This window comes from Aquila chrysaetos, chromosome 7 (genome assembly GCF_900496995.4).
Source record: "Aquila chrysaetos chrysaetos chromosome 7, bAquChr1.4, whole genome shotgun sequence".
Classification (NCBI taxonomy): domain Eukaryota; kingdom Metazoa; phylum Chordata; class Aves; order Accipitriformes; family Accipitridae; genus Aquila; species Aquila chrysaetos.
In genome coordinates this window covers 21,494,510-21,522,373 of record NC_044010.1, presented here as the reverse complement: position 1 = coordinate 21,522,373, position 27,864 = coordinate 21,494,510, and the positions used below count along the sequence as shown (strand labels likewise).

General features: G+C 37.8%; 1 protein-coding gene across 16 annotated transcripts in view; it reads left to right on the top strand.

Moving 5' to 3' along the window:
* Positions 1–27,864, top strand: part of ROBO2 (roundabout guidance receptor 2) — a 952,677-nt gene that overhangs the window by 891,063 nt on the left and 33,750 nt on the right. For 10 of the 16 annotated variants that reach the window (XM_041124896.1, XM_030020184.1, XM_030020192.1 and 7 more), the window contains 7 exons: positions 6,098–6,140; positions 7,711–7,838; positions 12,115–12,396; positions 12,769–12,894; positions 17,258–17,414; positions 23,407–23,667; positions 26,931–27,148. In XM_041124896.1, the coding sequence (XP_040980830.1) occupies positions 6,098–6,140; positions 7,711–7,838; positions 12,115–12,396; positions 12,769–12,894; positions 17,258–17,414; positions 23,407–23,667; positions 26,931–27,148 (1,215 nt within the window). The remainder of the gene's footprint in view (positions 1–6,097; positions 6,141–7,710; positions 7,839–12,114; positions 12,397–12,768; positions 12,895–17,257; positions 17,415–23,406; positions 23,668–26,930; positions 27,149–27,864) is intronic. The other 6 variants (XM_030020193.1, XM_030020195.1, XM_030020194.1 and 3 more) reach the window with 1 other exon arrangement.

The following is a 27,864-nucleotide window of genomic DNA, read 5'->3' as shown; positions in this document are numbered from 1 at the left end:
TGTCCTCATGAAGAAGCTCTGGGGGCTCAGGAATCGGTCCTCTGGCTTCTGGGCAGGTTTGTTCAAGTTAGTGTAAGTTGTGGCACAACACATCCTACCCTAAACACTTTACTTGCTTTTCTTTGAGACACAACATAGGCTTTTTCCCAAAATTGAATAATGCACCTTGTATTTGGTTCCTGTGATTATGCTACTGCCAGCTGTCTGTAACTGTGGTGAGTGTTTTCCATTGTCTTTGTAGGATACACTGGCATGACACAAGGTTGTGCTGGAGCCACAGTGATTGTGCATGATTCAGTGCAGTTGATTCACATGTGCTGGGCAACTAGGATATCTCAGAGGCACTGCCAAAAATTTGCTTCTTGAAAAATAGTTTTGACATCTCAGGGACTTCATAGAACTATAACAGCACATAGTTCTATTTCCTGGCCTATAATCATTTCTGGAGGCACTGAGAACCTAAGTCATCCAGTAGTCAAGTCCAAAAAAAATCATTAACTTAAAAAAAAAAGTTGTTCTTATGAAAGAACATAGTCCATGTTTTTTATCTTTATACCCAGAGTTCCTTCAGAAACATCATTAGTTCTCTAATGTTTGAATTTGCCATTGATGATATCATTTAGACAAACATATCTGTGCTTGTAGAGGTTTGATGACACTCACAACTGTTGTTCCCTTCAAAATTATGATTCATAAACAGTTTGGTTTCAGATCTAAATATTTAGACAGTGGTATGTAGCTTTCAGACTCTTATTAGAGACAGCTGTCAATAAAGTTTTACTAAGAGGAATTTATCTTACTATACTCAGATCTTAGAAGGTGTACACTTTTTGTTCAGACATCTGCTTTAAATTCTTCCTTCAGAAAGTTGCAGAATGTGCAGATTTGACTGTGAAATAAAGAGAATTGAATGTATTAGTGGAATATTCATATACTTACTCTATTTTGGACACAAACCAAAAAACTATTTTGTCAGTTATTTCTGATGTAAATGGTTTTTTTTTGTTTTGTTTTTATTCTGTTGTATTTGCATATGTGTAGAACTTAAAACAGTAAAAATAGTTGTTTAAAAGTCTGGATTCTGCAGTTATATAATTACTTGCTGAAAATGTTCTTTCATGTCATTTTCAGATTATGGGTCATTCACTAGGACTATTTGTTATTTGTATTTTCTTACTAGGCTCCTCAGAGGTATAATTTCTGCTGTGTGGTTAAACTACTGTAACACTCTGTGTAGGAGAAGAGCAAACAGCAAATGTCACGCAATTGGTAAAGATTTGTGCCAGAGAAGAATAATTGATTGAGTTAAATTCATTAAGCTTTCTGTCTTTGTGAACATTTTCATAAGCACTGATTAATTGCTTAGATGTTCACAAATAAAGTGATATTGAAAATAATCTTTTTACTTATTTTCAGTTGAAGTGACTCCAGTAGTTACTGAGCCACAATTCTGTACATCACTGTTCCTCCACTTCCCTTTCCCCCATCATGACTCACCAGGCATTGATTCTCGGTAATATCAGTACTACAAAACATGATTTTCGGCTATGTTTGTTAGATTACTACTGGTAAGTAGTAGTGTCATCATCTGCAGCTGTACAAGGTGTATACATTTTCGGGACCATGGCATACTATCGGCAAAACCAAATCCGGCACAGAGACACTAAATACAGATATTACCCCTTCTCAGTCATCTGTTCTGTGATAGGGGGTGGGTTGGTCTTACTTTTGTGAATTTCTGTAAAAGCTAAAATACTGCTGGACTGGTTTTTTTTTATATTTTTCTGGTTACCCTTTCCTCAGATTGCCTGGATATAAACACACACTGTGGGTTTCTACATGATACGAGAAAAGATAGATGGCACAAAAGAGATATCTGACTACTTCTCGTACAATAGAAGAATTTTTTCATTCCCGTCTTTCTTACAGTGACAGAACGGAATTTGTTTATTTTGTACTGGAAGTTCCAATTCTCTTTTCATGTTTTGGTATAAGGACTTACACAACAAAGGGATGGAATCCATTTGTAGAAATAAGAGAAATTTCTTTTATCTGCTTATCTTTCCTGTGCCCTCAAACTCATTGTTGTGCCAGTACCCACTCACTTGAATACTCAGGTGTTTTCAAGTGTCTAGGCCATCAGTCATGCGAAGAAAGTAAATATGTATTTTCACTTTTGAGTAGGTAAGCTTATTTAGTGACTAGTGTTCCTTGGGATTAAAGATTTCATGAAACTGAGTAAACAAAAACAAATTAAAAATAGATAGAGAATTATGGAATGCTACACATTTTATGTGCAACTTCTGAAACTGTTAAATGAGGATAAATTATTTGACAGAATCATCCAACAGTAGACAGAAGATTTGATGAAATTTTTTATATGCTGATTATCTGTTCTGAGTTAATGCTTATTAAAAGAGGATTAATCTACATTCATATTTGAGGAACAGCTTATCAGAAAAAGGAATGAGACTTGGCTGGCAACATTAAAGTTTTCATTTGCAGTAGGAAAATGTGGCCTACTAGAGATAGGCATACAGAAAGCTTTCTAAAGCTTTCTTGCCTCAGAATGTCAACTTACTATACATTTGTATTTTTCCAATTCTAGCAGGCATGAAGATTAAGTTTAACCTTGTCAGATAATATTAGTAAATGGTTTGGATACCTCCTTATATATTTAATAGAAAGAATGTGAAAAGCTCCTTAACGTATGCTGTTCTTCATACAAATATATACAATATAATTTCCTTAAATATTTATGCATTTCAAATGCACTTTGGATTATATTTATGCATTTTTACAGTCCTTGAAGTATAAGCTGGTGGGGATTCCTTCAAAATCTCTCTATGCAGAGGTTATTTTTTTATCTTCTTTTGAAAACCAATCTCATCCCTGCAGGTCTTCAGCCTTTCTAAGAACATATATCAGATGCAAAGAGTGGTGAAAGAACTTTTTTTGCTTCCTCAGTGATAAAAAGCAAGGGAGATGGGTGGGTCAGTTATAGGAACATCCTTCCCTTCCTCCTCTTACATTGCACCTTGAAATTGCTCTGCTTTTTTTTTGAAGTGGAGACAGGATGAATAAAGCCAGCTGTCTGTGTGTTTTATTTTTACAGTGACATCTACAAGCCTGCCTTGCATTAAGTATGCTCCTATTCAGGCGTTTAGACTTGTTTTGTAATTGCAGAAATCAAACTGCAGGCAAAAATGCTGACAAAACATACAGCAGGAATGATAAACATAGTGCTTGTGTTGGCAGCCTGACCATATCTTCTGTTGTTAGCTGTCTTTCCTTTCACAACATTGATGCTAAAAGGCAGGCACCTTCTCTATCCAGCCTCAGGTAGCCCATTTATGGATGGCATCAGGAATATGATTTTTTTTCTGTAACATCCTGATGACATGTCCACAATTCAAGAGGAATTTTGGCTAGCTTAGTTGATATTCTGGAGCCTTTTCCACCAAGAATAGTAACTAAAATACTTTCTTGTTTATTTTCTCATGAAGATTATAACCATCCGTGCATTGGTATACAGGGTAGAGGGTAAACAAAAGAACCTGTATTCCTTCCCAGTTCCATACACATCACATAAGCCAGGCACAGTCTTCCCCAGGAAAAACAATGTCACTGCAAGACAAGTTCTTTTTTAATAAACTAAGCTGAACCTTTCTTCTAAAAACAGTGTTTATATTGGGAGGGTGTAAGATTATTTGATGTAGGAAAAAACTAGGAAACAGTTGCTACCACCACAATACACAAATAGAAGAAAAAAGAGTAAATGCTGTGATACCTGTCTCTTCTCAACAAGCTCATATGCCACAGCCACTCTGCAGCAATTATGGCTCTAGAAAAGAGGTTTCTATGTCACATCTTCTTGATATGTTTCTCACAGCATGCCTTGGAGTTTTTTCCATTCCTCACTACACAGAAGATAAAATGTGTCTGGCAAACATTGCTGCAGTCTCCTACTAGCTCCCCCATTTTAGCTTTGCTTTATGAAGGTACACAAGGGATATAAACATTTTGAAGACTACAAGTATTGATTTTTTTTTCCATATGATATGCATAGTTAAAATCTCACACACCTGTATGTGCTATACAAGCGGTGACAATATTACTTGAAAATTATTTCTGGTAGACAATAGTCTAAACAAGAGCATTAATTCCAAGAAGTTTTCAGAAAATATGTTTTACTGGAATTCACTTAAATTTGCAAACTTTATTTATAAGGGTTGTTACGGAATGCGCCTTTGTTTCTCATTTTCCTTATTTCATGTCGCTTTGACAAATGCAGAAAGTTGGAGAAATGGAGTGTTAAATTTGAAGGGGAAGAGGAGAAAGGAGACAGCATCTAATGTACTTTTGACCACATACTTTGAAACATAGCCAGACAGTACCCACCTCTTCGCATATTCACTCATGATATCCACAGCACTTTGGATTATTCACTTTTAAGCAGCGAGTGATACAGTCATTTGACAGCCTGTTAGAAACAGTGTGAATGAAAGTAGCATCAGCTCTAAAATTAATTAGCTGCAATGTTTTACCATGTCTTGTTTTTCAAAGCAGACTTTAATACTTCCCATACTTGCATTTTGATTTTCTTTTCATTAATTGGTTTGATTACATCCTTTCAAAATTCAGCTATTAACCATTTTGATGTGACATGACTGCAGTGATTTTCTGATATTGATATTAGTCTGTTCTACAGTGAAGGGTAATGAATCACCCTACCCAAGCAGTCTTCCAGCAGGGCTTCCAGAGGGGCCAGTTTTGTCCCCTTTGCTGAATGTAGACTGTAAAATTATCCTAGGAGTTAATAAAGTAACAAGGATTCTGTAGGGCATCAGAAGTGTTTTCCCAGTGGATTTATGTCATTGCTAATTTTTTTAATGCTCACAGTATTTCTATTGGGTGTAGTAATTTTGTCTGATTAGAATGGTGTGTAATAGAAAGCCTAATGTTGAATTAGTGTAGTTTGGACTAACGTTTGGAAAATCTTGCAAATACTCTGGGAGCTCTAACTTAATGATGGGAATATCTGTCTTACAAAGCTAAATAGTATTTCCAAACCAAGGCCTATTCTAAATTAAACTGGCCACAGACTCTTCCATTCCTCTCTGAAATTCAAACACTCATGTTGTCAGGGGCCTGTAAGGATGCAGGTGTCCAGGACACTGATATAATTTAATAGTCTGCCTTATCTATGCCTGACAATAAATAATGGGATATTGCCACTGAGAACCAGAGTAGTCTGTTGGCCTTGATTCAAAATATTTGCCAGTGCTTCAAAAAGAAACATCAAATGTTGTCAATTAGCATCTCACCAGTAATGTGGGTTTACCTATATTGCCCTGAAATGTAATCCTGTTAATAAGATAGATAAGGGATAGGCTGCATTTTGTCAAACACCCATGAATGGAACCATAAAAGCAATTGTCTCCCTCTGAATGTGTCCTTGGCATCCCCCATGGCAAGACTGGAAACACTTTTTCTTCCCAGTGATACTGGTGTGTATGCATTTAAGTGTGGGTGCTGGTTCTTATGCAGTACTTCTAATGAAAATGGTGCAGCTGTATGCTTTTTTTCACCCCTTCGTCTCTAATAGAGCTGCCACCTCTTTGTATTTGTCCTGGGAGATGGCATATTTGTGTGGTGACATTATATTACTGCATTATGACATGATGTTATTAACTCACTGGTGCAATGTCATTATGTACTGAAGCAAAAGCATGCCAAGAAAACAATTTCATCACATGGCTCAGTCTTGCAACGTGAAGTCATATGAAGGGGTCTGGGGTAAATCCAGGCCTTTTGCCCAGGCGGCTGGTTTGCCTTGCAAGTTACAGAGCAAATTGATGTTAATGAATAACGTGCAGTGAAATCCTGAACAAATTGTAACCCTAATGTGTTTGATCCTTTTCTTATCATCTCTGTACTTTATTATGTGATGATGCCAAGAGGCCTCCGATCTCGGACACTGAGCAGTTTGAATTGTTACTTTTAATTATTACTAATTGATTTTTCCCTGTCTTATATGTGTGTGCGTGTGTGTGTGTGTACGTTTGTTTGTTTTGTTTTTCCAACCAAAACACAGTCACTTTCCAAAGAGGAGATGGAGGACTAATGAGCAATGGAAGGTATGTTTCTTTGTATAAAGGTCTTTCCATAGTATTTATTTTTAAAATTAGGGATCTGAAAAATGCTATTGGTGATGCACTTGGGTAATAACCGATCATTGGGAAGACTGACAACACTAGGAGGAGTTGAGTAGCTTACCACAAGGTTTAATGACCTATCTGTTGTGCACTTTGGAGGAATCAAGCCCAGATGTTTCATATCTCCCAGATGCCCTGGAAGAAATGAGTAGTAAATATCACAAGGAATGTGTTCATTTGTTACTGGGATGTTTATTGCATTAATTAGACATTAGCAAATGAAGTTGCTGTTGTTTAAGAGTCCTTATTGGCTCCCCCTAAATTGCTGTGAGTGAACAATTACACTTAATCGATCACGAAATAAATGATTCATGGATGATGAATAGGCTGTAGATTGATAGGACTGGATTCCACAACTTTGGCTACTCAATTGAAATTGATAAAAGCTGATAACGGGCCCATATATCCTCATCTATTTTCCCTTTGCCAATATGGAGATTGTAATTAGGCCCTGGTAATAACTTCCAATCTCCCATTTAATCAATATTTTAGCAAAAAGAGATTAGGCCTAATGAGAGCGAGTAGATGTGGCAAGAAAGCGGCTGGGTCTTCTTATTGCAGTTTCCATAGAAACCTATGTTTCTCTTAGGGATTGTACCAGGCAGGGGTCTATAACGTACAATGATTGGAGATGTTGCTCCAACTTCATGAGTGCATTAATAACCGAGAAAAGCTGCAGAACTGTAGATGTTTTTTTGTTTTCGTTTGGAGGAAGGGGTGTCTGCAGGAAATGATTTGTTTTCCCTGTTAAATAGAAATACAAACAATCCACCTGCCTTACTAAATTTCTGGCTGTTTATCCTGGGGTGAGAAAGACACGGTGCCTTATGGTCTGAGCGTACCTTCTCTTTCAACATACTCGCTGTTTAATACTGCTCTCAAAGCTGGGAATTACAGGGATATAAAAGCCATGCAATAGTGGCAGATAAAGATACCTGTGGACTTTCCATTAATCCAACTCAAACCTGTTTGCCTCTAAACCATCCAAGAGTACTCAAAGAAAGAGTTGCCAGCCTGTAGATGACAGGCGTGCATTTGGGATGCAAGGGAAGGAAGAAATAGTAGCCCAAAGTCCTGGAAATGGCTGATAGGGAGCAATCAGTTTGAGTGATGGCTCCCTTGAGGTGGTAATTTATCATGCAGCCCCGGTGTAGGATCCCGTGATGGTGCTGCCTAACCCCTGTTTCACACAGACAACGGAGTTCATTTGGATTCTGGCAGAATCACAACGGATGCCTAGTCCCAATTCTACTGACAAAGTTGATTTGTATATAACCTTAATTAACTGCTCAAGGTCTTCAAATCATCAAAGGCTACACAATTTTAATTTTGAAATAAATTAAAGTCTCCTAAACTGTTTGTTACCTATGGTGCTAGGAGGATAGTAATATGCTCTCTTCAATCATTAGTTGTCTCACAGATATTTTAATTTTGTAAATATATATATATATATATGTTTGTATGCATATCTTTTTTTCTTATTCTGCTTCAGTCGACCAGGTCTGTTGAATGCAAGTGACCCCAGTTATCCTTGGCTTGCAGACTCTTGGCCTGCCACGAGTCTGCCAGTAAACAACAGCACTAGTGGCCCCAATGATCTTGGCAATTTTGGTCGTGGAGGTAGGTTTCATTTTATTAAGTCACTGTATAGTATACAATAGGCTTCTGTTAGTTAACATCTATGATAAGCACTGTGAATATTTTTATCATTACAGTTCTTTCTATGCTTGACTCAAGATTTGATTTAAAATTGACTTTAAAATGTTTATTTTTATTTGTCTTTTTCTACTTCTTTAAAATGTAGGTCTAGTTTGTAATTTACCCCACAGTGGTGACACAGGGTCTGCTTATCATCTCAAGGGAGATGTGTCTGTTGCTCAGACTCATTCCCTTTTGTGTGGAGATGAGCAATCTGCTGTGCAGGGCCGTGTAGCCAGGGATAGAGGACGTTCATAAGAGCAGAGAAGAACCTGGGGGATGCAGGAAGGATGTTCCTTCAGCAGAAGGACAGAAGAACATTGATGCTGTCACCTTACCCATCCCCTTCCTGCTGAGGGACTGCTCTCAGTCTCAACCATAATCCATGAAGAAGGCCTCACAGGTCTTTAGAAACTTTCCTTCTTATTGGAGGAAAGAATACATAAAAGGGAACTATTCAGGTTTTTTAGGGGTTTATGTCCATTTTGAATTGAGGGAGGCCCTTTGTGGAGATGAGGTAATGATTCATAATTATGGTGATGAATCTTTAGAGGGGTTATTTTCTTTCAAACATTACTCAAATGGGAATTTCAAGATGTATGATTGGGATTTTTAAAAGTCACAGTAATATTCACATCTGTGTTATTTCCTTGGTTTCTGTGATGTTATAACACAGCTAGTTCTGCATAGTGGTGTTTGGAACAAGACTTTCTAACGTAAATGAGTATATAAATATTTTTAAGACATAAATAAGTAAACAAAAATCAAGACAACTTTATATATAAAAAATACATTAAAATGCAAAAAATCTGTAAAACGATCAAACTGATAAATGTGAAAAGAATTCAGTTTTGAACTGTACCAGAATCTGCTTCTGAAAACCATCCCTCACTTTGGTTCTATGTTCCCATGCAAAACTTCTTGCCTGTGGTTTGACTACTGTGACTTCAAATTACAACAAAACACTCTAGATTTATTTTCCATATAAAAATGTTGTAAAGCTCTTATCTTACAAATATATTATAAAGTAAGCAAAACTTTTGATGATATTTAGAAGGCAACTGAATACCTGCCAGCTTCTTTGTTGTGAATATCTTGAATTTAAAACCCTTCAGTACTTTTCCATCTTTTCATAAGCTCACATAATACAGAAAAAATACCATTTTCTCTTAGCATTTGGCTCTATATGACTGAAATTGGAAGCATGTTTTTTAAAGCTTTTGGTTTCAGTGTGGATGAGGCATAGGTCCAAATTTGTCCAAGAGATGCAACAGTTATATTTTGAATTTCAGCAGCTTAATTCCACCCATGATCTTTACAGTTGAGCTCACACTTTTATTCTGGCTGTTTTGGGACCACTTATCCCTATTTGTTTCAGCAGTTGGAGTTTGGATGCTTCTGCATTAAGGAAGTCAGACGTCTTTTAACGTGAATTAACTGTATAGATAGAACCTGGGCCTCTTTTACTTTTCAAAAGGTCTGTGATAATATAAAAGGTCTGTAAGAATTTTAAAAACAGTAAGGTGGGAATCAATCACTCTGGAAACTCAGAAGCTGAGGCAGGCAGTTCTAACATTGCCTTTAAGAGTGAAATCCACGTTTTTTCCTAGGTAGGCATTTGAGAGCAAAGCTGTGAGTGGGAAGCACAAGTTAGGTTTGGAGGCGTGTAAGGCCACAAAATGGTACTGCATCTTCCAAGGCAGCAAGAAAGAGGTTCCCTCAGGAAGTACTTCAGCACTATTTCATTTATCTCAAGAGTTACAAAACATGTTGGATTTCGGAGAGTTTTGGGGAAAGTGTCCAGGGGGAAATGTGTGTTCATCTTTGGTCTGAAATGTACAGTGTGTTTTTTTTGCTATGACAACTTGGTGGGAAAATCACACTTGATTTTTACTAGGTGATTATGGCATTTGGGAAAATGGCACTTTAATAGCTCTTTGAGTGCTTAGTGTATACATCTCATTGAGGTCAAAAAAGTAATCTGTGGCTGTACTGGAAATTCCCAGAATGTCTGGAGAACCTCAGCTTATTAGTAAGAATGACTGAAAATTCTTGGCTGCTGGGAAGCTATGCAACTTTCCTTTCAAGTGTGTGCAAATGTATAGTTCTCCATTTTAAAATGGCTGTATAGAGATGGTACCTCTTCAGTTGCCAGGAACGTGCTCTAAAAGATAGATATATGTCTGAGTACTAGAAAGATGAGCATTTTGCTAGTTTTTACTTCTGTGAGTCTGCAAATCCAACACAGACAGGTTGAGCTGGACTTACTTCATGTTATACATCAGCAACAGAATTCATTTACTAAACTTCAGTCCATTATACTTTGATGAAGCTGATTGTGGAAAGGAAAAATCTTCATATTGTGGATGAAATGCAAGAAAGATAGGAGTGCACTTGTCTCTCACATCCCATGCTGTATTTGCACATAGATGCTTTTATGATTGCGTACTGCCCCAGAAAGCACATTGGATGTGTGCAGATAGATAGAAATAACCTGATTTTGAAATATGACCTGTAGTTTGCATTAATTGTAATTTTTTTTTGCACTTACAATTTATCTGCAGATATAAGTTAATACAATTAAGGCATTTTAAATACTTGATTGTGCCCATTTCCCTGTTGTTGTCTGCAAAACCAGATCATAGTGATAGACCCAAATTTAATCTCTGTTTCTGCAGTCTCTCTACTGAGCACTTGTTATTGCCATTTTTATTGTTAATATTATGTTGTTGCCCTGACACTGCGGATGTTATTAGGGTCCATATTAAAATGTTCACTGTTACACACATGAATGCAGTAGAAAATAGTTCTGTGGTCTAAATGTTCATCCCAGGGGAAAAAAAACAACAAAACAAAACAGTGGGAGGAGGCCATGGTATCATATCTCATTGCTGGAAAAGTCTTGAGACAGTGAAAGAGCAACTGTATTTCCTGAGGTTGCACAAAACCCATGTATGAGTCTGGAACTGAGCCTAAACCCTTGTCAAGGTGCAAGAATCATCTTTTCTCTCTGGGGCTTAAGGTATATAAAAGTGTCTGTGATACCTAGAATGGAATCTGGACATCTTCACTATAGGTGTATGCGTTATCTCAAGTACAGTTTAACAGTTGGAATCCATATCTGCCATCCAGCTATATGAAGCAAATGGCATATAAATGATGCATTTTTCTAACAAGTAAATTCCAGAATGGATTCAACTTTTCAGAGTCTAAATAAATTGTAAAAATAGTACCATTTGATATATTGACCTCTGAGAGAGCAGGAAGACGCTTGTCTGTTGAGCTGTGGTTCTCCTTGGGACATCATGCCAGTCATCATTAGATTTTTCACACTTCAGTAGTCTCAGCTTCAAAAACTAGTATTCTACCAGCAAAGGTCACTAAAATGTTTAGTAAGGAGAGAGATTGCCAATCTAAGTGATTAAAGGTACAAATTGCAGTGTGTGATAGGATTCAAGAGATGTAGAAAAGTCAACAGATATTTAGTTCAATACGCTGTACTGTTTTTCAGGTAAATGTACTGGAGTATTTGGACAAGTTGTTCTCCATTATCAACACTGCTTTGCCATTTTAAGAGACTGATCACTTAAATCCCTTCAGCATAACAGATTTTCTTTCATGTATCAGGAACAACTTGGTTTTGTCAGGTTTTTCTTTTGTTGAAAAGGAGAAATGTACTAGCTAATGTCAAAAAGAAAATTAGATAAGCTGATGCATAAAACTTCAAGGAAGTCAAGGTGATGTCCTTAAAAAATTACTTTGAGAGCTTTGGCATCCATTTAAGAGTTTTGCTACGTATTTGCTGGGAAAGTTTCCTCTGTGATTTGTAGATTCACTCCTTTTATCATTTCCCTGAAGCCCAGACAGTTTCATTGGTTCTGACATAGAGTGAACAATTGAAAACATTCTTCAGTAGAGAAATATTCCAAACTTCACTTTCACAGTTGAAGGTATGGAAAAAAAAAAAAAAAACAAGATGGTTTTAGGCAGTGAGACGTGAAGGACAAGTGGTAGTCCTGTCACAGATGCTGATAGCTTGGCGATGGTTGTACATCATCTTCCCTTCGTTGGCTCATGGACCTGTCTCAGCTGAAATGCAAACGTGCAAAATGACACATTTATTTTTCATCTTAAACCTTGATACTTTCAGGCTTCCTGTGCATCAATGATTTGTTTCGTTCCCCTATGTTCACCACAGATGTGCTGCCACCAGTGCCAGGGCAAGGAGATAAAACCGCTACTATGCTTTCTGATGGAGCCATTTACAGCAGCATTGACTTCACCACGAAAACTAGTTACAACAGTTCCAGCCAAATAACGCAAGCTACGCCATATGCCACCACCCAGATACTGCATTCCAACAGCATCCATGAGTTGGCTGTTGACTTACCTGATCCTCAGTGGAAAAGTTCAATTCAGCAAAAAAATGACCTCATGGGTTTCGGTTACTCTCTCCCAGACCAAGGCAAGGGCAACAATGGTAATTATAGCTCTTATTTTCCAGAGCCCGTGGCTTTATACTGTATCATCTATGCATGAATTAAAAAAATCTTTTTGGTACGTAAGACACTTCGTATCTGCCATAACTAATGCTTACATACCTTGCATGCGTGCCGAACCTCACACAACCACAAAATATACCGTTCTGTGCTTTTAATCCTCTTTGTCCTGTGCTAATCACCAAGCCATCTGCCTTCCATTAGGCTAGGATAGGTGTACATTAAAAAAAAGAAAAATTAAAACTTGCTGCCCACCACATCTGCTGTTGACTTGCTAACTGCATGTGTTGCATGTGCTTGTGCTATCAACTAATCACACGATGCCACTGTGACCTTTGCCCTTTAACCTTTAGCCTTGCTTTACATCCCTGACTACCGCGTGGCTGAGGGATTGGCTAATAGATTGCCACACAACCAGTCACAGGATTTCAGCACCACCAGCTCCCACAACAGCTCCGAAAGGAGTGGCAGCCTCTCAGGTTGGTTCCACCGCCGTGGGTGGGTGAGGGACGGAGGGGTGTTGGTGAGTAGCTCGCCAGGGAGGCGGATGACCTCCGGGGTGCACTTTGCAGATAGGTATGAGGGTGCCTGCCCACTAGAACGTCAGCAAACAGTATTGTGTTGGCCTCTACAAAAAAAAATTCCTTTTGCAAAACCTGTTTGGAGGTAATTGGAGAATCCTCCCAACCAGCGCTTGTCAGCACAATTGCAAACCTTGCCTTGTCCAGTCCTTTCCCTGACAGCACAGTTCATGGAGCAAATATATTTCCACATCAATCCTCAGTTTATAGGTGTCCCCACACTGAACTTCAGGAGGAAATTAATATTTTTGTTGAGTTGTTAACAGATTCCCCACTCCATGAGCTGTTTCTAAATGCTTTTTTTCAGTGAGGCAGCTCAGAAATAAATGTAGGGTCCTGTGAGATGACCGGGGTTTCAAAAATTGTGCCAAGTCTGCATACAAACAGAATGTAAATTTTATGTGTGTGCTGCATGTTATATTGGAAACATGATGCATTTTCATTGGATGAAAATGATTGTAGTATATGTTGTTGTGTATTATATTTAAACACACCTTTTTCTTGATTTCTTTAATTTTGCTTACTTGTTGCTTATGTTATGTATAACTATGTCTTTTTTTTTTAAGAAAAAAACTGAAAAGCCAGCAATTAAAAAGAAAGTCTGCTATTTCACTCAGCTGAAATGTGAGAGAGCTGAAGGAACTTAAATTTCAAACTCATACTATATCCATAGCCTTTTGAAGTTCCACTATAAGTTGGAGCAATCATAACAGTAACAGATCAACCCTAGAAATGGCTTCTTTACGTCAATTTAAATGACTATTCAAATTGAATGTTGAGATTAGAAGCCTATAATCATTGGCCCATAACTTAAATAGCCAAATGTGTTTGCAAGTCTTGTGTTCTCATGGAGAATATTAGCTGATTTGAGTGAGATCAAAAAATAGGCTTGTAGCATTGACAGAGAGGTATCTGAGAGCTAAGTTCATACGATACTTCAAGAAAGGTTCTTGTTCCTTGTATGTGAGATGTATTGGCAAGTAGTTTAGGAAATCAGCTTGCTCCTCTGGCTGCATGAAAATGCAGAAATTGATATGCTGAGGTACAAATGTGCCAGTTATCAGAGGGCAGTATCACACTTTAGATGTGTTGACAGCTACAGCTGCCTAAGAATTTTCTCAGAAAATACAAAGTTTCATTGGAAAATGCCACTTGATCAAAAGCTGGACTTTGAACAAATATTTCAAGTGAAACGTATTTTGTGTAGTGTTTCTCAGTTTGAAATGAATTTTCTGATGACACACTGAAACTTCAGGTTAGCCAGTCTTTCTGTGACCAGGGCACTCCTGTTGTGAACAAAGCAGCTCCCACCTGGATGCCCTAATGCTCAGATGAGTGTCAGACTATTGGACTGCAGTCAGTATTTTGCTCTCCCTTGCCCACTAATTATGTCTTTAATGCCAGCTAATCATGTCTGTAATACATGAGAAACTGGGGGAGACCTTCAAGTAGTCCAATAATTAGAGCATCACTGGAGTCAGAGACCAGATTTGATTACGTAGTCCCCATCAGGGTGATCAGGGATTTGTTCTCTCACTTCCTTGGTTAGTACTTCAGGTACTACTTATTATTCTGACTAAGTTTCTGTCTCTCTCAAATGAATATCATGAGAAATCCTATCCCACTGTGGAATGGAAAATAGTTAAAAACTCGACTGCTTTGTGAGGCAGGTAAATTCTGTGGCTGTACTTCGCACAGCTCCCAGCTTATGTCAGTGCTATGATTATCAGCCCGACTGGCAAATTCTTTTTCCAGGACCTGATTCATCTAGAGATTTAAACAATATAATTGAATTTCAGTGCTAGGAGACACTGAAACATCAAGCATCATTGCTGTGGGGAACCAAGGTTTTGGTGCAACAGTTTTCAAACACACATCAGGCATTATGTATTAGTTGCCTGTTCCACTACACTGACAGTGGAGTAACTCTGCCGATGGGGACAGAAGAGAAATCTCCTGCCCAGCTGTACGATGTAGGCTGCTTCCCCTGCCAGTAATGACCTTGGAGTTCCTTTCTTTTATTTCTTCATCTGAACAGTTCCTCAGCTCTCTGTTTCACTCTAATAGCTCCACTATCTTTGACCTTTCTCTCCAAAATCCCCCAAATTCAAGTGACTCCATACTAGCATCCCACATATCCAACCTGTTTTACCAGTCTCCTAAGATTACCAAAATGCTACACTTCCAAAATCTTCCTCTTCACCTCAACTAATCTCTAAGCTTAAGTTCTTCTCTGCATTTCTCTTCTCTGAGTATTCTTAGTTTAAATCTCCCTGCAACACATACAAACACACACTTTTATGCATGTGCTTTCCTCCCAAAGCAGCCCCTCCTGCCTTAGCTCTTGTTGGCTCTTACTCCTGCTGACTTTTCAAAAATTCCCCCATGTCCCACAAATCAAAATTAACATACTTCCTTTGTAGTTTTGTGACACTACTTCTAACTCTGCTTTCCGCCACACCTGTGCTTTGAAAGCTTCATTTTCCTTTCAGAAGGTTCATGTATTTGTTCTTCCATTGCCACCATCACCGGGGTTTCTTTTCTGTTGATCAAAATGTTCTTTCCCTTTTCAAGAAAGCTTCCCTCTCTGCCAGGCTACAAAAGGAGGGAAGAGCCTGTCTTGCATCCTAATAGATGGAATATCAGCTCAGTTTGCACATAGTGAATGACAGGATCTTGGCTGGACTATAAATACTCCAAGACAAGGAAGGAAGAGCTCTGGTCTGGAATTGAGTAGTGCAAAGCAAAGTCTTGTTTGCAACGTGCTGCCAGCCAGGCTGATTAGAAACCTTGCCGGACTTATTGCCTGTCTCTAGCAACCACAACAAGAGCTGAAAAGAGAAGTCTTGGCTACTTCTGAATCAGAGGATCACCTTTTTCTTTCCTCTCTATTCGTTCCTGCTTTGGTCCAGCTGACATTTGGAGATAACAGAAGAAAGCCACTGTCTCTCAGACGAAAAGTCTCATGACGCGTGCTGGTCTCTGTTGCTAGAATTGCACCTCCTTCTGAATTTCTCTATGCCTAAAGCTAGAGCCATGGCAAAGAAGGTGGTGCCTGCCAGTGCACACTGTGCCACCCTGCCTGACAAGTCAGTTGTGACTTTTTTGTTTCATTGCTGTTGAGAACTTTTTACATGGGGTTTTTTGGCTGATCCTTATAAATCAGCAAGAGACATCAGTGGCTAAGATGGATTAAACTGTGCTTTCTGCAACAGGCAAGGGGTGAGTGACTGCCAGCTGGGTACCCCACTGAAAAAGCATATGACAAACCATTCTTCCACCCAACAATCCAGAGAATTTGAAAGCCACAACAAAATGTCAATAAATAGATGGGTCTCCAAGCAGTCAAGGGATTTGAAATCTTGTGCCATTCTTCCTCTTAATGAATTCCTGACAAGAAAAAGGAGTCAGGGCAAAATAAAAGAGCAAAACAAGTGGGATGAGAGCTTCCTCTGTAAGATCACTTTCACACAAATAGAAGTGTCTCAACTGGAGAAGTGGGTACAAGGATGATAAGAGAAGAGAAGAGGGCTTAAGCAAAATGCATTGCTCACTTCATTTCTATCAGCCTCCTCCATTAGAGTTGTATATCAGAAATAGAACTCTTCTCCGTAACAGCACAAGATATTTGAATCCTGCGAAAGAGTCAGTCCTACAACATTGCAGATGGCTTCCTGATGTTTTTTTAAAACGTAACTTAGTAAATTCCTATCGGCAAAACCCTGTTTCTTTTTGTTTTGACAGCTTACACTTGTCATTCTGGCTGAAAGATTTGAGTCTAATGACAACTTTTTTACATTGTGTCCTTAACCTCTCTGTTCTCCACAGAAGGAGATTATACAAAACAGTGTTATAAGCACATCGGATTCTGACATTTGAAATAATTTGCTATGGTCTATTATATTTTTATCTAACAGTGAATTCAAGAATTCATACAGCAGATATGAATATATCAGTAAATATATTTCTGATACAGCAAAACACGTCTTCCCTTGGTTGGGCACTACTGTGGTGCAAATGTATGAAGTTTTATAAAGAATTGATTTTCAGCAATTATTCAGAATACTTTTCAATTCCATTGTATTATTATTTATAACCTTGTAACAGCATTAGCACGTTGATGCTGATTCTGCTGAGATAAAAATACATCTTTTTTGGGGCATGCCATCTGGAATCAGAATTCTTTCAAAGGAATGTAAATAGCTAGCTTTTCCCCGCACATTATATTTCTAACATTTTTTTTTTTTTTTTGGATTTTCAGGTGGAAAAGGAGGGAAAAAGAAGAAAAACAAAAATACTGCCAAGCCCCAGAAAAATAATGGTTCAAACTGGGCCAGTGTTCCCCTCCCACCCCCTCCTGTGCAGCCACTTCCAGGCACAGAGCTGGAACACTATGGGGTGGATCAGCAAGAAGCAGGGTAATTATCTTATTTTTCTTTTGAAGAAAAATCTGTGGTTTGCAGAGATGAGGCTTTTTTTTTTTTTTTTTAATTTTGCTAAATGACAATATTATTCTGTTTTGTTAGGGAAAAAAAAGAGAAAGCGAGCCTTATCCTATAGACTTATTCAGGGCTATGGAGGAGGAATGTTTGAATAGCTTCTCTTGTTAATGACTGAAGATAGAAATAAAAGTGACCTTGCTTCATCATCGTGCAGGGCTTCTCTGCTTACTCATGCTGAGAAGTATCTCTCTTCACATGTAGTTTAATTGAATTCTGTTGGGACTGCTTGCAGATGATGGGACTCCGAGTGAGTAAGGATGACATAATCTGGCTCCTTGTATTTTTTCACTGCTTTGATGTTTAAAAATATTAAAGCCTACAGAAAAAAAAACCCCCACAGTAAATTGGATTAATTTTAGAAGATCAACCAGTGGATAATAATCTTCTCATCAGCTTTTAGAAGAAATTTCACAGTTGAGGAAGGCATGCTATTTATAGGTCTTTTTTATTATTATTTAAAAAACTCTTGAGTTTCTGGAACCTTACACTTATTTTTGGATAGCTTAAACTTGTTCTCAAGGACACAGAATCACACAAAAAGCACTAAATGAGAGGAAAGAGACATTTCCTGCACAGAGAAAAATTATGGAATGCTTTTTATAAAGTGAAATTATATGAAATACCAGGTTATCAAACTTGGGAGGAAAATCAGAGTGTATAGAAAAATAGTTTACTGTGGTCAGTTTTGTTGGAGCCTTTGAGAATTATTGTTCTGTCAGGGACAAATTTCTGTCTATTTAAATACATGAATTAATCAATATTTCCTAAAGTTTAAACATAAGTTTTAAAAATCATTCTAATAGCTTTACTGAATAAAAATAGTTCAAGTGTTATCTCTGTTGTAAGCATGAATTCATCATCACTACTTTTATAATGAAAATTAGAAGAAATAAATATTAATATTTTGTACCAAGTTTATAGCAGTTTATACCAATTCCTTCAACTCCTAAAATGAATAGTAACTAACTGTGTAAGTCAGTGGAGTTTCTTTTAAAATGAAGGTCCATTCAGGTTGTATTAGAGTTAGAATTTCAAAGCAAATATAAGGGAAAATGAATAACCTTCCTGATTGTAAGTGTTGTTTAAATCTCAAGGCAAAAAGTGCATATAATCATTATGTTCTGTATTCTGTTATAAAAAGCTAAAGTAAATTTAAGATAGTTTCACCATATATTTGTCTTTATAAGTTTATATCCTTAAAACTCATGTGCAGCCATTTCTCTAAAATAATTACGCTGTCGAAGGCAAACAACTTTGATTTTCTTTCTGGACAATGAAATAGCATAAAAGGTAAATGGAAATACCTTCTAGAGAAATCCCTTGTGACACAAGGCTTGACTCCTCAGTTGCATAAAGTATCTGTTATTTAGCTGGAAGGAATGATGTTGATCACCAAGACAGCACTGGTTATTTAAGGATAAGGTAATCAGCAGCCTTCCAGGTTCCCAACAATTCAGACTTAGTTTTTCCTCTGATTATCTTTTTAATTACTCTTCTCTGTTTTTTGTAATATCTCATTAACAGTGGTTGTAACAAGACCTTCTAACGTGCATTTTACCAAACACAAAAAAATTTTGAAAATTAGACTTACAGTATTAGTCTTGAGCTACAGTAGTTTGCAACCAGCTTCACTGAAATTAGTGAATCTGCATTGCCCATACTTCCTGAGGAGGTATCCAATTCTAACAGTCATTCTGTATTGAGGGGTTGATCTTGTTTCTGTCGTTTTCAACATGCTAAAATAGAATGAATCATAGCCTGCATTCCTTATGTTGCATTTAATATTGACGTATCAGGTAAAAAAAAAAGTAAGCAATTTTTTAAAACTGTTTTTCTTGATTTGCTTTGACGTATATTATGTATGACAAGTTCAATGTGTTTTAATTTTAGAATTAATTACATGCAGATGCAATTATATTGTGAATTACAGTTGAAAAATGGACTTCCATTCAGAAAAACTGAAGACCATAATAAAGTTCTTGCAAAGTGATATGAAAGGTGAAAGTTTAGAGCAATAAAACAAGGAAGTGAGCATCTAAACAGAAACTTATATTTCTGTGCATGTCTTCCTATAAATCTTGAATTCAGGCGTGAGTTTCATTGGCATGAATATCCCAAATAAACTAAACAATTTTGATACCTTATTTTGCTTACTAGGAATTAATGCTAGTGGCCTATTAGCTTATAAATTGTAAAAGAAAATCCACAATAGCAGCAAGTGAAAAAAAAAAAAAAAAGTCACCTAACTTAATCAGAGGTAAGGAAGAAAACCAGAATACACTTAGTTCTCTCTACCATCTTCTCCCCAGAACTGAGGTTTGCATTCACCTCCATTTTTCCATGAACTGCAACACACATAAGGAAAGGTGAATATTTTAATCCAAGCAGCCATTTTATATAATGTGGTAGCTTTTGGGATGTCTTAAATTCCTATTTAACCTGTGCAGAAAGTCTGTTTATACTCTTGTTTTCCTAGCAAGCTCTTTCCTGTGAAACATTCCCCTTTTTTGTGGTCTTCTACAAACTCTGTGCTTGTTCCGTGTTGTCTTCCTTAATTTTCTCCTGTATATACTGCAGAGCCTTTGAAGTTTCTCTTTTCCTGTAGTAGCTCCCAATCAAGCATGTTCCCTTTCCTGCCCTTTTCAGAGAATATGCTTTTGCTTGGTTTTATCTAATAAACTTGACAGTAAGGAAATGCTTATCACTTATTCATTATCGTCTTCTTATATTTTTTCATTAATAATATGCATGATCTTGAGCCAACCCCAGTAAAGGCAGTCTTCATACTGTTATCATTGGTTATTTTTTTTTCTTACTATTGATTCCACCTTAAAATGCAATATTAGCTGCTGGATATCAATATATTTGATAGTCATTTTCTGTTTTTAGAAAAAGTAAAGAAGGTATTCCTTTTACATCAAAAAATCCTTTCTGGCAAGGCCTAGATGGGGAAGCTTGCTTTGCTGCAATGATGTGTGTAAAGGAACAGAACTGTTAAAGAATGTGCCCCTTATCTATCATGTCTGTTTTTTATTTTGAAGAAAAAAATCTATCAATGTAATGAACCAAGCTTTTTAATAGAATAAAAGTGCTGAGAATAGAATAAAAATTATTAGAAACATAGAGAGTCATATTTGTTAACCAGAACTTATTTAGGGACTTAATTATCATGAAATTACAATCAGAGGTCCCTAGTGAAATTAAGGTGCTTAGATTTTAATAAGAAGTACTTGAAAATGGTTGCATGCATTTTCACCAAGTTGTATTTACTCAGAAAACAAAAAAGAACATGGATGTGATCAATATTCACTGTGAAGGTTCCAGAAGTTTCAATAACTGTATCATTTATATGAGGTGTAGTTAGTATGTAGCCTGTTAGGTTTCCTAGCTTTTTCTTGCAGACTGGTTTTGGTTTTGGTTTTTTTTTTTTGTAAAATGCAGGTTAGAACTGGTGGCTTTTCAGGCATCTTACATTATGAAGTCAAAGGTACTTGTACCTGAAATCTTGAATCTCAATGGCCTAACCCTCAGGCTTACGCTCCTTTCCATTTCAAACAAAATCTAGGTAAAGATATGGTACTTGTGCAGAATCTTTCTCCTAAGAAATCTTTTTCTAAGAAATCTTTTTGCTATCAAGCTGAACATTTGGGGATTTGAAGCAAGTAGGGTCAAAAGGCAAGCACATCCAAAGCTCATTTATGCATTACTGAAAAGTCACTAAGGAGTATCTTTCTGCCCTGTCCCTTTTAAAGAAGAAGCCATTATACCAAAGCATGAGGTTGAGAGAGTAAAAATAAGTGTCAGAGCTGTTGCACGGTACATTTTTAGCAGCATGAGATAGGACGGTCCCTTCACCCTTGGGTGGCAATGTCATGAGTTAATATTGCAAGGAAACACAAATTAGAGCTAGTCATATCTTAATTGTCTCCTAAGGAATTGAATATGTATCATATAACATTTTCTTAAATCTCTGTGTTATCAAAATGGTAATGATCATTCACTCAAAAGCTCATAAATGCCAAGTGTTAAGATGCAGCATTTATTTGCACCTCTGTACACAAACGTAAGTTTGTGTATCTACATATGGTTATATCTTGATATAGGTTTGAAGTGATACTGGCCTTAATTACAAGATATGTCATCCACAGCATTTTGGATGATTAAGTCAGGTTGGTTTAGCTACCCTGAATCTGTGCGTTTAAATACAGACGACAGACTTTTGAATAAGGAAAAAGTAGTTTAGTTAAGTTTAGAAATCTTTGGGGTTTACATAAAGTAAATGTTCTGTTCATAATACAGGTTTTGAAACTTCTCTGTCTCAGTGTTCCCAGCCTTTTTGTAACCCGGCTTCACACTTGAGAAAATTGGCAGTGATTCATTTTTTCGAGGGAAATTGGTAATTCCTTCCTTCCAAATTAGAAGCCTTAAAGGAGTATTTTTAAACTGTTTTAAGAAATTAACTGTATAATGCAATGCATTGCCTACCTGCATTGCAGAAAAAAAGGGGTGTACCTTGTCAGCAGGCCTTGAAGGTGGAAAGAAGATAAAGTGACTTAGATGATGCTTGGGGAATGGCCTTTAGAGTGTGAGATGGTTTAACAATGAAGGAGCTGTGAGAGCTTTTGGTTGTCTGGTTGCCTTTTGAAAAGAGCTGTCTAATCTGAGGTATTTTGGAATACGCTGGGAGTTAAGAAGAAATGTATGCAGATGCTCAAGGGACTGCAGACTGACTGGACGTTTTGAAGATGGGAAGAGTAGACAGTGTTGAGATTTGAATGGTGTGATCGTCAGCAGAGAAGTGCACAACTAAAGTTATGTTCGGATTAGGGAATTACTCTGGGGAGATAACGCACAGGGAATGACCACATTCACTAGGGCCTATTCATCTTGAGTGATGCTGGTATCTCTAAGGGACAGGGTCATGGGATGATACTGTAATACAGCACTGAATTGAAAGGTCCTGTCATGAGGACAGAGACAGAAAAGGATTGAATTGCTGGCAAAGGTTGCATAATAGAATAGAATATAAAGCTTCTGTTTCTAGCCCTGATCAGATGTAGCATCAGCTCTTACACCTTTAGTATAAGACTAAAAATTGAACCACAAAAACCTATCAGAACATCTCTTTTATGTGAAAAGAGAAGAATTTGGTATTGAAGAATATTGGTAGTTGTTATCTTTTAATTTACTTTGGGCAGGTGTGTTGAAAGCGTTCAGAAATTTAGCACTGCCTAGGTAAGTCCCAGTAAAGATTGGTTAGGAGGTGGCGTGCTGGCAGAGCTGTCAGCATGTGTGCTAATGTATCTTATCAGCTGGTGCTGTGACATAGCATATGCTTAGGGTCAGTGCTGCTGCGACATGAATGTATTACACATCATAGTAGATACCTATATGCAGTGTGGCAAGACCAGAATTTATGTGGAAAGTGTAGCTTTTTTATTTAAGCTACAAAATAAAATCAAATAGTAAATTTACAGACAAATAAAGGGGAGGATGGGAGTAAGGAAGTGCATAGTGCAACTACATAAAGCTCACTCTGCCTTTTAAGAATGCTGCTATTTTCATGTCTAGGTCAATCTTCATGCATTCTCCTAGGCTAATGGTCCAGGAAGCGAGTTCATTTTTGTTGTTGATTGTGGCGTAACATTATCTAATCGCCATTAACAAATGTGATAATGGATCAGTAATTTTTTGTTGCACATCTTGTTCAAGTCGCTTAGCTGTTGCCAGAACAATTAAACAGACTTGGTAAGGAGAATTTAAGCAATTATGACCCTATTTTCAATAAATGTTAAAGCTCAAACTGCATGAAGAGGGTTTAAACTGTAGCAGAAATCCTGTATGCCATCTACTGCACGGGATGAGATCAGATTTGGTATATACTAAGTTTACTTGGTTTTTGTTTTAGATATGACAGTGATGGTTGGTGTCCGCCTTTGCCAGTTCAGACCTACCTACATCAGGGCATGGAGGATGAGCTTGAAGAAGATGATGATCGTGTTCCCACACCTCCTGTCCGAGGAGTAGCTTCATCACCTGCAATCTCCTTTGGGCAACAGTCAACTGCAACCCTCACACCTTCTCCACGAGAGGAGATGCAGCCAATGCTTCAAGCCCACCTTGATGAATTAACTAGGGCTTACCAGTTTGATATAGCAAAGCAGACATGGTAAATGTTTGAAGGGGGCACCTGTGGTCTGGGAAGTGAAAGCATAATAATAGTTTATTCCTTGATGGCATAAATATCGACTGTGTTCAACAACGTTTCAGTAATGTTTCCAGAGCAGTAAAATGGAAGAAGAGATAGCAAAACTGTGTCTACAGTGTGAAGGCCTTAAACATTAGTAGGTGCTTTTTAAACCATAATGCTTGGTAATATGTTAAATCTTGGCTAAAAACATGTAAAAATAATATTCCTTTGGAGTTTTACATACATTCAACTAAGTAGTTAACACCCACGTACTGATAACTTTTGTACAGTTCAGAGTACTCTCTTTTCATGCTAGCAAAAGATATGAATTTTTTAGGATTTTCAAAAATATTGAGGTTCTAAATTCCTGATTAAAAATAATGCTAGTCACTTGAAATAGCAATGTAGCAGCTTTTACCCTGTGTCACATGAGAATGAAGCATTTGCATCTCTGACTGTAGTTTGAAATACCATGAAATTTCTGATTCATAGGGAAAAACCCAGAAATAGCAGAAAGGAAGTTGTTAGTATTTACAAAATGGATCTAGCGTTTTAGAGTGCTTTATGCCTATTTAAAGGAAGAGCAAGCAAATACCACAGTAACATTTCCCCTGCAAAACAAACAGAAGCAATCTCTTCAGGGACCGAAAAAGAACTTGTCAACTGCACCAGGCTGGGGATATGGTGAAGGTCAGTTGCTTTCTGGATGTTCCCTAAGTGGCAGTTGTCCTTTTACAACTTTTCTATCCAGACAAAGCCCACGAATCTCGGAGGAGAGGAGCAGAGCTAGTTACTGAATGGCGTGCTGCCAGCGGAGGAGCAGCCTTTCTTTGCTGGTAAATAAAGCCACAGAGTTATTCAGCTTGAGCTACCATAAATAGATCAGGCAGGTAGGCAGGTGGTGCCAAATCAAAGCCAGCTGTTTTCCCTGGACACCGTCAAAGCCTCGAGGCTTGCCTGCAATCTGCACTCAATCAACAGGGTACTTTGGTCCTGCTGCAGTGCCACGCTGCCAAGCACAGACCCTGGCCTGCCTGTGGGACAGACCCAAATCCCAGGCAGCAGCTAGACCTGGCCTATTGAAGGTAGCTGACTTGTGAGCCAGCACACAGATGCATACCCTGTCTGCGCAGTCAATCGCTGCTGCATTTTGCAGCTGTTACCCTTTCTACGCCCTACAAACTGTGGGTGCCAGTCTGGGAGTGGATAACATAGTAGGACTCTGTAGCAAAGCCTCTTGCAGCTGACAGGGAAGGTCTTGCTCCCTTTTCGGAGAAATGAAAATTGATTGGGAAATGTCATAATGTGCTCAGGAATATACAGATTTTAACATTGCTTTTGTGTAAGGTCACAGTAATTGAGCCTGAAACTGAAAAAAAAATCGGGGAGATAACCTTTTTTCATACTAGGACCTTATAGCAGGTATTGGGGTAAATATTGAGGGTTGCAAATAGAAGTGATTTTTGCAGTAGTTATGAAATGGAATTGTTTAATGCTTTAATATCGTTTGGCTGGACATGGATCATGCTGTTCAGCAAATGTTCAAAGTCAGTGGGAAGTCCTCCATTGTCTTCAGTGGGAAGGAAGATTTCTTAGTTTTCTTTTCACAAAGTTAACCTGTCCAGTGTGGGGGGCAGGGGGGGACAAAACAACAAGATGAGACGTGTCAGATAGGTTACTGTAGGAGTAACAGAAGAGAAATACAGAGACCAGCCAACTAGACATTTAAGAAAGAGCACATTAGAGATTACTGGAAAAGTACATAATCATTATGGCCTTGATCCAGCAAATCACTTAAGTATATGCTTAACTACAAGTACATGAGAAATTGACTTCAATTGTTCTATCACATGCTTAACATTAAGCATATACTTAAGTAGTTTGCTTGACTGGGAGCTAATCACACTGTTTATTGAGGGTTAGTTAGATGGTAGTGCCCTTTGGTGCAGTGTTTTGAACACTGCATAGCTAAGAACCTGGTGTCCAGGCAGAAAAAGTATTCAAGAAGTCGTAATCAGAAGGGCGTCGTATATCAGAAGGGAAGCATTTGCTCTGCAAATAAGGCAATAAGTTAAAACCTACACCAAGGTGGAGAGAGATTCCAGTGGTACATAACATTTACCATGACATTCTCAGATTTCATAGATTTAAGTTATGAAAAAAAAAAAGTGCTCTTTGAATAAAGAGAATTACTGCACTTACCGAGTGTAGGTAATAATACAGCACAAAGTTTTCATCGAAAATATACTAGAGCTAGGAAACCAAACAGGTGACAGTTGTAATTTTTTCTGTTACGCTGATGTCCAAGCAAGAGACCAGCAGAATCCTGGATCCTGTCCAGAGTGCTGCTGATTCGAATCAGGTCACAGCACCTCATGTACAGCCACCCAAGGATTCCCACGTGCCTAAGTTAGCAATTTCAAGCATGGTACATGCTTTTATGCCAAGGCCAGTCATGCCTGGGTCCCCTGGCACAGCTTGCTGTGTACCTGTAGTGCTGGGGAGAATGCTGCATTGAAAGCCGATGGTTGTTCTTTTCCTCTCTAGCCTCTCAGAGACCACACAAATGAAACTCCAAGTCCCGTGCTTGCCTTTGGCCATTTAGCTATCCTGTGGATGTTTTTTATCTTTGTTTTTCTTTTTTTAATTGTGATTGCTGCATGCAGTAATTTCACACATGCATGCCCTAATACTGCTGCAATTAAATCTATTAAACTGCTTGGAATAAAGCAAAATAAAAAGGCCTCGCTGATAATGGGTTCATTGGACTTGAAAATTTCTTTTGTTCTACTGGTCATTTCCTTCTCTTTAGGGTGACTTCTACTTAAGGGCACTGAGTCTGTTTAAGCAGAAGGAGTGAAATTTAATTTTGGCTCAACGTGTGATTTGCAAGGTGGAATATTGGGTGAGACACTTATATGCTAGGTTGGGATTCAGAATTGTGCTTTTCCATGAACTTCCTACCTGATTTACATAGCCTCTGTGTACATCATTCTTCATCTGTAAAATGGCAATCTTGACCTTCCCCATGTTACAGGAGAAGTGTATTTAAGACTGGAAAGTGTGCAGGTACTCTGGTGTTAGAAGCTACGGTGAATAACTGAACTGTCTTTTCTTGAGTTTGACCTAACAAGCATGTTTTGTAAATCTACTTCAGGACTTATTGAAAGGTTTGTCTTCTATTGACCATAGGGTACAAAGTCTCATCCATTCTGATGACGTTTTTGTGTTTGTTTGTGTAGGCACATCCAAAGCAGTACACAACCTCCTCAGGCTCCAGTTCCGCCCCTAGGATATGTATCTGGAAACCTTATTTCAGATTTGGAAACAGATGTTCCAGATGATGATGATGATGATGAGGATGATATCGAAGAAGAAACTGTAGAAATCAGTAGGCCGCTAAGAGGTCTAGAGCATACTCCAGGCTCCAGTATGGACAATCTAGACAGCTCTGTGACAGGTAACCAAACACAGTTAACAGTGACACCAACTTGTTCCTAACAGTAAAATACATCATCAGTCAAACACTTTCTAAGTGAAAATTTATTCTACTCTATTTCTGTAACATTTAAAATATGTTAATATTAAACACTAAAGTTAAAGAAGGATTTGAAAATACTTTGCTTTGCTGCAAAATGATAAGAAAATTCATGAATTTTAAAAAGCTTTAAAGACTTGAAAGAAAACTCAATTATATCCTAGCTTTCATGAAAAGTTCAGTCTACTGGAGAAGCAAGCCAGTTACATAAAAAGGAGGGGGAAGACCTTGGCTTAGGAATATACATTTCATGAATCAGAAGCAGCATAAAAATGTTATCTTAAAGCACTTTTAGATATTTTGCTGGGTAAATGCTTTCACAGATGAACACGGGGAAGTTAAAAGACTTCAGAATAAGTGTAGTTAGATCAGCACAACATTTATCTGTAGAGTAAATACAACATTTATGTAGGAAAAATGTGTATTTTGAACATACCTTGTATTGCTGAATTTAGTAATTGTTCCCTTTCAGTGAAGATATTTAATTATTCTGACACTCCATCCTTCACTGCTTCTCACCCTTTGCATGCCTTGGAAAGTTACAACAGGGATCATCAAAGGGGACCTAGAAAGGCATGCTAAACTAATGCACAGAATCTGAATGAATAAAATTGCTGTTGATGAAATGTAGGCAGTGA